At 46.4% G+C, this 9,995-nt stretch overlaps 1 protein-coding gene across 1 annotated transcript in view; it reads right to left on the reverse strand.

Moving 5' to 3' along the window:
* The window catches only part of MDGA2 (MAM domain containing glycosylphosphatidylinositol anchor 2), a 375,704-nt gene that overhangs the window by 31,504 nt on the left and 334,205 nt on the right, over nt 1-9,995 (reverse strand). Inside the window, exon 10 of the mRNA XM_031553799.1 lies at nt 5,387-5,535. Coding sequence (XP_031409659.1) covers nt 5,387-5,535 — 149 coding nt within the window. The remainder of the gene's footprint in view (nt 1-5,386; nt 5,536-9,995) is intronic.

Here is a 9,995-nt window from a genome sequence, read left to right on the forward strand (position 1 = left end):
TCCTGGTGGACGACAGGTTGGCCATGAGCCAGCAGTGTGCCCTCGTGGCCAAAAAGGCCAATGGCATTCTGGGGTGCATTAAGAAGAGCGTGTCCAGCAGGCCGAGGGAGGTGATCCTCCCCCTCTACTCTGCCCTGGTAAGGCCTCATCTGGAGTACTGTGTCCAGTTCTGGGCTCCCCAGTACAAAAAAGACAGGGATCTCTTGGAAAGAGTCCAGCAGAGGGCCACAAAGATGGTGAAGGGCCTGGAGCATCTCCCCTGTGAAGAAAGGCTAAGTGAACTGGGTCTGTTTAGCCTTGAGAAAAGAAGACTGAGAGGGGACCTGATCCAGGTTTACAAATATCTGAGGTGTGGCAGCCATAGCGGTGAGGCCAGTCTCTTTTCAGTGGTACGTGGAGACAGGACGAGGGGAAACGGACATAAGCTGCAGCACAGGAAGTTTCGCACGAATGTGCGTAAGAACTTCTTCACGGTGAGGGTGACGGAGCACTGGAACAGGCTGCCCAGGGAGGTTGTGGAGTCTCCTTCTCTGGAGAGTCTCTTCTCTGTGCGACCTGGTGTAGGGAACCTGCTTTGGCAGGGGGATTGGTCTCGATGATCTCTAGAGGTCCCTTCCAACCCCTACAATTCTGTGATTCTGTGATTCTGTGAACAGTGCTGGGGAAAACATAGGCAGACCTCAAACAGGTTTAACTGCTTCTGTTCATATGCTGCCTTTATGTGTGGTCATATATGCAACCTGATTGACGTTTGAAGCCTGTCAGCCTGTCAGAAGACAGACGTTCTTCTCACAACACCAGAATTGCTCATTCCAGTGCAGAAGGAAATGTTAAAGGACACTCAGCTTTCTTGGCCATCCAAGAGCACTTCCATTTGCTAGCAAAGACCAGAAATCTTGTGAGGCCTCATCTGCATCCAGGCCTGGGGCCCCCAGCGCAAGAAAGACATAGAGCTCTTGGAACGAGTCCAGAGGAGGACCACTAAGATGGTCAGAGGGTCAGAGGTTGAAGGAACTGGGCTTGTTTAGCTTGGAGAAGAAAAGGCTCCTGGGAGACCTCATTGAGGCCTTCCAATACTTGAAGGGAGTGGATAAACAGGAGGGGGAATGGCTGTTTGTGAGGGTGGGTGGTGATAGGACAAGGGGAATGGTTTTAAAGTGAGGCAGGGGAGGTTTAGGTTGGATATGAGGAGGAAGTTTTTCAGCCAGAGGGTGGTGAGGCACTGGAACAGGTTGCCCAAGGAGGCTGTGGATGCCCCATCCCTGCAGGCATTCAAGGCCAGGCTGGATGTGGCTCTGGGCAGCCTGGGCTGCTGGTTGGCGACCTGCACATAGCAGGGGGTTGGAACTGGATGAGCATTGTGCTCCTTTGCAACCCAGGCCATTCTAGGATTCTGTGGTTTTATGATTCTATGATTTAAATATTCAGCACTTGGCCAACTGGAAAAAAAGCAGTAAGTGTGCTTTTTTTCTCTGTGAAGTGGAAGCAGGAGGGCAGAATAGGGAACACGGTGCAGGAAAGCCCAGCATGAGGTCTGGGAATCTGCAGGTGGTGACATGGGACACCCAGATCTCAGGCTGTTGATGCAGACCTGGGGAAGCACCTTTAAGAGTAAATCGCAATGCTGCCTTAAATATGCAGAGGTGAAAACACCTTTCTCAGAGCAAGCTCTACAAGCAGGGTGTATTCTTGTCCCTTATCTGTGTTTGTTTCCTAAACTTATCTCACAAAAAAGCTCTGCCAACAAGTTCATGGCATGAAGTCTATTTGATGAAAAATGGACTGCTGAGATGTGTCCTACGGATACAGGAAGAATGCAGCTTCTCTGTCCTTGGAAATAGTCTTGGATGTGGGAGAGAAAAAACTAGAACATCTAATGAGTAGCTGAGGGAGCAGGGGTGGGTCAGTCTGGAATGAGGAGGCTCAGAGGAGACCTCATTGCTCTCTACAGCTCCCTGACAGGAGGTTGTGGTGAGGTGGGGGTCGGCCTCTGCTCCCAGGATAAGAGGTAACGGCCCCAAGTTGTGCCAGGGGACGTTCAAGTTGGATATTAGGAAACATTTCTTCTCCAAAGGAGTGGTGATGCACTGGCACACACTGTCCAGGGAATGCGAGGTCAATGTCCTTGGGGCTGTTTGAAATCCTTTGATATTTTCAATATCAATATTTTCATTATATGAAGTCAAAACTAACAAGAAAACCATTGGTGCCATTTACAGACAGAGGCTTTGAAAGGCCCACACCTTAGTCAACAACTTCCACGCCACTCAACCCCCTGTGTTCTGTCTGCACCACTCAGAGCTGTGCTGGGCTGTGTGCAGGAGCACAGCAGCAAAGGGAGCCTCAGCCCTACCACAAGTGTTTAAGTGTAGTTGAAAACAACTGAGTTGTCTACAAAAATAAATTCCTCTAGCTTGAGTCATTTCTCTTGCTAAATTGCTCTTCAATTCACTCCATTCTCTTCTGCATCTTTCCTAAAGTTGGACTGATACACCGCATTCTCAGCAGTAATCAATTCATATTGCAGATTATTCTGCTAAGAAAGAGCAAGTGAGAATGGAGTGCAACAACCAAGCACTGGCCAGTGTGCCACTGACTCTGTTACTGTCCCCACTTCAAACCCAGGAGCATGGTGATCTCCTCCTCCTTCCCATGCAGGGTTTGTACTTTAGGAACTGTGTGGCAAAGGAAGGAGAGTTGGCCCCGGAGACCTCTGGCTTTTTCAGTGTGTAATATACAAGGGGGACAGTATGGATATGCTTGTCATCCTGAAGAGAAAGATTAGAGGTTGGCCAAGAACACAAAGTATCCACTGAGCTTCCTACAAAGTCAGAGAAGTCATACAATCTGCCCCTCATACAAAGTTGCTTTTTTGTTTTGTTTTTGTTTTAATTGATGTAATGCCTTTCAATATTTTCCATAATTGCACCTCCTCTGCTACACCTCCATTCCCCACAGATGTGACCCAACACGAAGAGCTGTGCTCAAACCCCACTGGAAGTGCCTGCAGAACAGACAGACAGATGGGCAGGACGGTATCCTGTGCTTCATTTCATTAAGATTAAGCCAAAAGATAATATATTAATATAATATTAAAATATATTAAATATACCGAATATAATATTAAAATATAAAATATAAAAATGCCTTGCTTGGACTTCCTAAAGGAAATGAGGGCTGTGAAGAAAACTTCAGGACAGCTTATTTCCCTCTGGAGAAGAATGTTTCAAATATTTCATGAAAACAATACTAGAAATATTCCAATATACATTCCAATTTGCCTTTTCAGCTCTCCCACTTCCTCCCCTAAAATTAATTGCCACAGATTTGAGTACATATATTTGAACAGCTCTGAATCACATTTTTACTGATGTACAGCTACTGTAAATTTTCTGTAGCGAAACAAAAGAGAACACCATGCTTCAAAACGCCTTTCTCTTTGCAGTAGGTTGACTTGTGTGATGACAGCACCATGATCTTGATAGAGTGAATGTCTGCAAATTGATTACCCATCAGGTGAAGCCTGGAGTGTGCTAACATACATACATTCCTCCTAAGTGGCTTTCATTCTAAGTATGTTGCTTTAGTAAATATGTTCTTTCCACTCATCTGTTCCTATTTTCACTCTGTAGGCAGAAAAATGACCTGTCTCTCTCCCCTGATTGCCTCTTCCCGTAACAGCACCCTTTTGCCTTCATTCTGTGCTTAGCATCACTGCTTAAGAAGCACAGCCCTTGTCTTCACTTCCAGGTGACACAGTGCAGGGACAGTGGCCCCTTGGTGCTGGCGTTCCTTGGTGCTGAAGGCACTGACCAAGCACAGCCACCAAGCAGTGTGCACACTTCTGCTGCTCCTCCTTGAAGCCAGCAAGGAACTGGTCACTAACAACTCCTGGGGCTCCAATCCAATGGCCGCAGAGGTACTTGGTGAGTGCATCTAAGACGTGCTGCTCCTGTGCTTTTATAGAATGGCCAGGGTTGGAAGGGATCTCAAGGATCATGAAGCTCCAAGCCCCCACCACAGGCAGGGCCACCAACCTCCACATTTCATAGCAGCCCAGGCTGCCCAGGGCCCCATCCAACCTGGCCTTGAACACCTCCAGGGATGGACAGAGCATCCACAGCCTCTCTGGGCAGCTGTTCCAGCACCTCACCACTCTCATAGGAAAGAACTTTTATAGGCTTTCCTCACACAGTCCTCACACACCTCTGGCCAGTGACCAGGTAGCTGTACAGCTCTGTAACGTGCATCCAGTCCCAGGCCCTACAGAATCCCACATGTATTCCCAACTTACTGCCTTTTGATTCTTCGTTCAGCTAAGCAACAATATACAGGCTGGGTAAAGAGGAACAGGTACTGGAGCTCAGGTCTCAGCAGTCTGAATGCAAAACCAGTTTACTGTATTTCTAACCACAAGCAGCCACCAGAACCCAACCCACTGGCAGTGTTTTGCAACACATTATAAAAAAGCACTGCTAAGTAAAAGATCCAACACCATAATTTCAGAGGGCAGTGTGCTAGCAACAAGTAGTGGAGAGTGCAAAGGGAAGGAAGGATGTTAATTATTGCCCATGTTTCAGGGGAATTACTGCAGTGATGGGTGAGCATGTCCAGATGGCTTGCTAAATTCTAAATCACTCTCATTTTAAATGTGACTTCAGACAGAGGAATAAAACTTGTTTTGATTAACCCGATGGAAGGGTTGTTGAGGTAATTACAGTAAAGTCACTACTAATTTTAAGCACACAAAATTGATAATTAAAAGTCCGTTAAAATGGAATTGGGGGAAAAATAAGAAGCAGCAAAAACACCTAATGCCATTAATTTCATTATATATTATTTTGCTTCAGCAAAGCAAAGGCCCGCGGCGGGTGTTGACGCGATGTGATTTCTGCCCAGTGCTCTGAATGTCAAAGTGAAGAAATTCAATGAAGCGCTGGTAAATGGCAGGAGTAACTATGACTCTCTTAAGGTAGCCAAATGCCTCGTCATATATAAAAGATATATAGATACATAAAGAGTTTAATTTCATTGAAAACTTCTTTTATGTAGTCTTTCTAATGTGTTTTGAACTGCAGCCTCTGCAAACCCTCTGAGGAGCAGCTCTTTTAATCTCTGTGTTTCACACTGGAAATGTGCAAATTAGCTACCAGGATCTGCACGCAGCAGAGAACCACACCTGCAAGATTACAGCAAACCTTCTGGAAGGAGGAGAGACCACTCCAATTCACAGAACAAGGAAAGAGGGAGGAAAATAACACAGAATGAAATAAAGTAAAATAACACAAATAAAAAAGAATAAAACAAATAACATAAGGCCGGGCAGCCCTGGCAGAGCTCAGCAAACCAACAGGCACCTACTGCATGAAGGAGCTTCTCTCCTCACCTGCCTAATCCCCAGGCGGTAGGCGAGGATGCGGTCCACGGCGTTGGGGTTCATCTGGGTCCACTGCAGGCTGTAGGAGTACACGCGGGGCCGGTTCTGCCACAGCGGGTTATAAGTGTCATAGTAGAACTCCGGGGCGTAGGCCTTGCCTGCAGGAGACAGCAACAAAAAAGGGAGAACAAAGAAAGCAGGATGGTCAGAGAGGTGGTTGTGGAGCCAAGTGTTGCTACCCAGCCTGCGACCACCCCCAGCTCACTGTCTTTTTGTTGTGCATCTTCTTTGCATCTTCTTCCAGAGGCACGTTTTAGGATTAATTGCCTCTATCTTTTTTCAAGGGATCCAAGGCAATAGTTTGTCACTGACTCACTCCTCAAAGCCATCCTGGGCCCAGGTGTGGGCAGGGAAGGGGAAAAATTCCCTGAGCTCCTGACAAGGCCAAGCTGGAGCAATGCAATGGATCTCAGTGCTCATTCCTCATGGTGTGGGAATCAAATGTTGTTTCTGTATTAGAATTGGATAATATATTTTTTTTTATTTCATGATCTCCGCTGTCATAGTTCTTTTTGAGAGTCTTTTTGCTTAACTTGGGGAAGATCTCTGATAGTTTACGTCACTTATCCTCTAGATGACCCTTCCCAGGAACTCATGCTCTGTATATAGGTGTATATAGGTGTATATATGTATATTTTGTCATACACACTGCAAGAATATCCTGCACGAGATCAAACCAGAGGACAAGTCATGGCATGCCCGAGGAAGCGCCTGAAGAGACATCGGAAGGCCTGGCATCATCCCCCGCCCCGGTGCTCCTTGTTTAACGAAGACTGGGAAGCAAATCACCATATCAGTAAGACAAGAAGAGCACTGAGACATCTTGGAAACAACAGGATGGCGACTGACTGACACCAGATAACAAACAAATTAACAAGTAAATAACAAATGTAAGTCCTCTGATAAGATTGTGAACCTGGAGTACCCAGCCAGTGGGGAAACAGGGGAGAGGGGGGAGGCAAGGGGGAGAAAACAGGGTATAAAGACTGCCGTGTTGTGTCCATAGGTGCGCTCCTGCCTGCGGGATGCCCACCATTGCAATCGCGAATAAAATCTGCTTTTATCAGAGATACCGTCCTGACAGAATTATTTGGATGTTTCCAACAATGGCCCAGCTGACTAGAATAGAGATATCAAAACAAATCGCACCGCACTGAGCGGGGAGAGGCTCAGCGACAGCTGCTGTACCTGGCACAAATAATATGGAATGACATCTGTACACACAATGGATATTTTCAGTGACTGCTGTCTTCACTGCATCTTCTCCCTTCCCATTTCCCAAGCGAAAATGCACAGAAGCTATCTTTTGTAGGACTGCAGATGTGTAGATTTACAGCACTGTGTATGGTATTTAGCTGAGCAACCAATCTTGCACAGGAGATAAAGAGGGGAAATGCCATTTCAGTGCATCCTGGGCCATGAGCTATTCACCAGAATGGTGTTACAGCCTTTTTCTTTCATAAATATGAAAAATGTAAGTGTGATATCTCAAACATTACTTAAATCATTAGATTTGAGTTTCCTTTAATTTAAACCCATGAAGACCAATGAAACTTGTTACAGGGTAAATTACACAAAGATGAATTACCGTTGTGGCCTCAGGAGTGTCCCATCAAGAGTGATTTGTGTGTAATGGCAAAAATGACACCAAGTGCCCAACATGGTTGCTCATCCGTAGGCATATAGTGGGGTAGCTGAAGTGCAGCTGAGCCTCTAAAGAGAGGGGAAGATGTGACAGAGCTCTCAAATATACAAAATACATACATATTATCTTTGTGCACCATCCTAGAGCATTCTGTGTACCCCGGCCCTGCTGTGCAGGCTCTGAAGTTGAGTTCCTGAAAGACTACCAGAAGATGTGGTACAGACAGGGCACCTGCAATCAGAGCTGCCCCAGTATCCTTGGAGGAATAGTGCTGCCTTAGAAAACAATTCCAGCATACCTCCAAAATCTTGGTGGATTTGTCCTTAGGAACTACGTGTTTCAGAATTGAATGAGCAATGTGCCAAAAAGACACATATTGGCTTTCAATTTTTAAGTCACTTCTCATTGATCTTTCGTTAGCTCACCATACCAACACTACAGTGTTCCTTCAGTTTGTCACAGTTAAAAATAAATAAATAAATAAATAAATAAATAAAGGTCTGGATTGACTTGAAACATGTTTTAACAGCTGGATTTGTAGAGAGCATTGCTAACCACAAGTTTCGGACAGATGCAATAGGAAAAAACAAGAAGCCAACAATGACCACCAGTCATGGCACAGGTCCATCCTTGTCCTGCACCCATCTGTCTGCTTTCTGTGAAATTTCTGTACTTTGAGAATAACACTGCTGGGCACAGAATGTGGCAAACACAAATCAGGTACTGCTGTGAGAAATGCTGCATACTGTCACCTCAATTATGCAAAAACCAAACATGAGAAACCAAAACATTTGCTGATGTTATCTTCTCATGAAGGTCTAAAAGAGATGGAGCATTAGAGAAAACAAGTAGAGTGAAATCCTTCCACAAAGCTCATACCTCTGTCCTTTGCCAGTAGAAGTAACTACAAAATGCAATGAAAAACCCATGGTGGGCTCATGGGAAGTTGTGATGTGCCTGCTGATGTTGATCTAGCAGAGGGGTAGGCAATCACCACTGTCATCCTTTAATTCAGATATCAGCAGTGTGTGCCAAAATGCACAAGGTATTTATAGAGATGGATCGGGAGCCCTAGATGTGAACTTCAGTCATCAGAAAGATCTGAGGAAAGGGGAAACAAGAAAAAAAAAAAAAAGAGGAAAAAAGAGAAAGGAAAAAGATGGTGAATATCTTGCGGTTAGTGAGTAAGCTTTTAGCTTTGGCCATACCCCAGCCTTGCTTTTGTTTCCACAGGATGAGAAACCTGTTTAGTCAAGTTAGGTTGGCCAGACTGCCCAATGCTGCCACACATTGAATTAGGTAAGAGAAAACAGGTTAGTGCTGAAGTAGCAAACAATACTCAGAGGAAAAGAAGCAAAGCAAAACTACTGTTTTCAGAAATAAAATGTAAGATGAATGGAAAGAGGATCAGTGGTCGATAAGATTTGTTTTCCTTATTTATGTGCAGTGGAAAGAATGGAAAGAAGCTCATGCTGAATGCAAATGATAATCTTCTCCCTTTTACTGCAGGTGGATATAATGGCATCTCTGGGGGTCTACAAAAAGGATCCATAATTAGATGCTCGTCACAATACAGGCACTTGAACAACACAGTCACCTTTTGAGAAATAACAAGGGCTCATGAAGAGTTGCATTATTCTAAAACCCTCCTAACAGAAGAGATTTCTGATGCGACTGAAGATGCTAAAAGATAACAACACAACATTACGTCCTTAACTTGCACACTTTAGAAGTACACAAAAACTGGGCAGTTTTAGAGTAGGCTGAACTCGGACATTGCCTTTGATGGTGCAAGAGCTATGAGACACACGGACAGTCAGCTAGGCTATGGAAGAGCTAGCATGTCACCAACACCTGCCACCATCCCACAGCTCCATTTTCAGGAGAGGACACTCTCTCATTACGGAAGTAGATGATGAAGGGTACAACACACATATCTGTGATAAATAAACAACCAGAATTTGTTGAATCACAGCATGGTTGAGTGGGAAGGGACCATAAAGCTCCCCCAGCCCCACTCCTGCTGTGGGGGCCCACCAAGCTCAGGTTGCCCAGGGCCCATCCATGGCCTCAGGCACCACCAGGGATGGGCACCCACAGCACCCTGAGCTTCCTCTTCTCCACACTGACCCACAACAGCTCCCTCAGCCGCTCCCATCAGACGTCTGCTCCAGAGCCCTCCCAGCTCCATTCCCCTCTCTGCACACGTTCCAGGGCCTCAGTGTCCATCTGGCACTGAAGGGCCCAGCACTGAACACAGCGCTCGAGGTGCAGCCTCACAGTGCTGAGTGCAGAGGGATGATCCCCTCCTTCTCCTGCTGACCGCACTGCTGCTGACACAAGCCAGGAATGCCGTTGACCTTTCTGGCCACCTGAGCATACTGTGGCAGCTGCCAACACCCCCAGGGCTTTTTCCTCAACTCAGCTCCCAGCCACTCGGCCACCACCGACTCCAGCTCCACCACCAACTCCACCTCCGTCCTCAAGACTCTTGTATTCCACCTCGTGAACATCATCCCTTTGGGGAACTGGCACAGGAGGCATTTCCTGAGTCGGCTGGAGAGTATCATGCGATACCTGTACTTCTGCCTGAAGGACAAACGCCTGGTCCACTTCTTCCTTGGCAATCAGATGATGCCCGACGAGGTTATCCTGCCGCACGCCTTCCGAACAGCCAGCCCACTCAACCTCTTCCAGCACCTGGAGGACCCGGACGCCCAGTCCGTGGCACTGTGTGACTTCAAGGTGCTGAAAGATCGCCTCCTCAGACTGCTGCTGTTTGGACGCTGAGAGAGTCCTCTGTCTGAACTCCTCTTTTTTTGGCTCTAAGCTCACATTCTGTGAGCAATAAGACTCTGGCCTATCGAGGAGGCCAGAGGTGGGTGTTGCGGTGTGGCAGTTAGCATCAGTTTG

This window comes from Meleagris gallopavo, chromosome 5, assembly GCF_000146605.3.
Source record: "Meleagris gallopavo isolate NT-WF06-2002-E0010 breed Aviagen turkey brand Nicholas breeding stock chromosome 5, Turkey_5.1, whole genome shotgun sequence".
In the NCBI taxonomy this organism is placed as follows: Eukaryota; Metazoa; Chordata; class Aves; order Galliformes; family Phasianidae; genus Meleagris; species Meleagris gallopavo.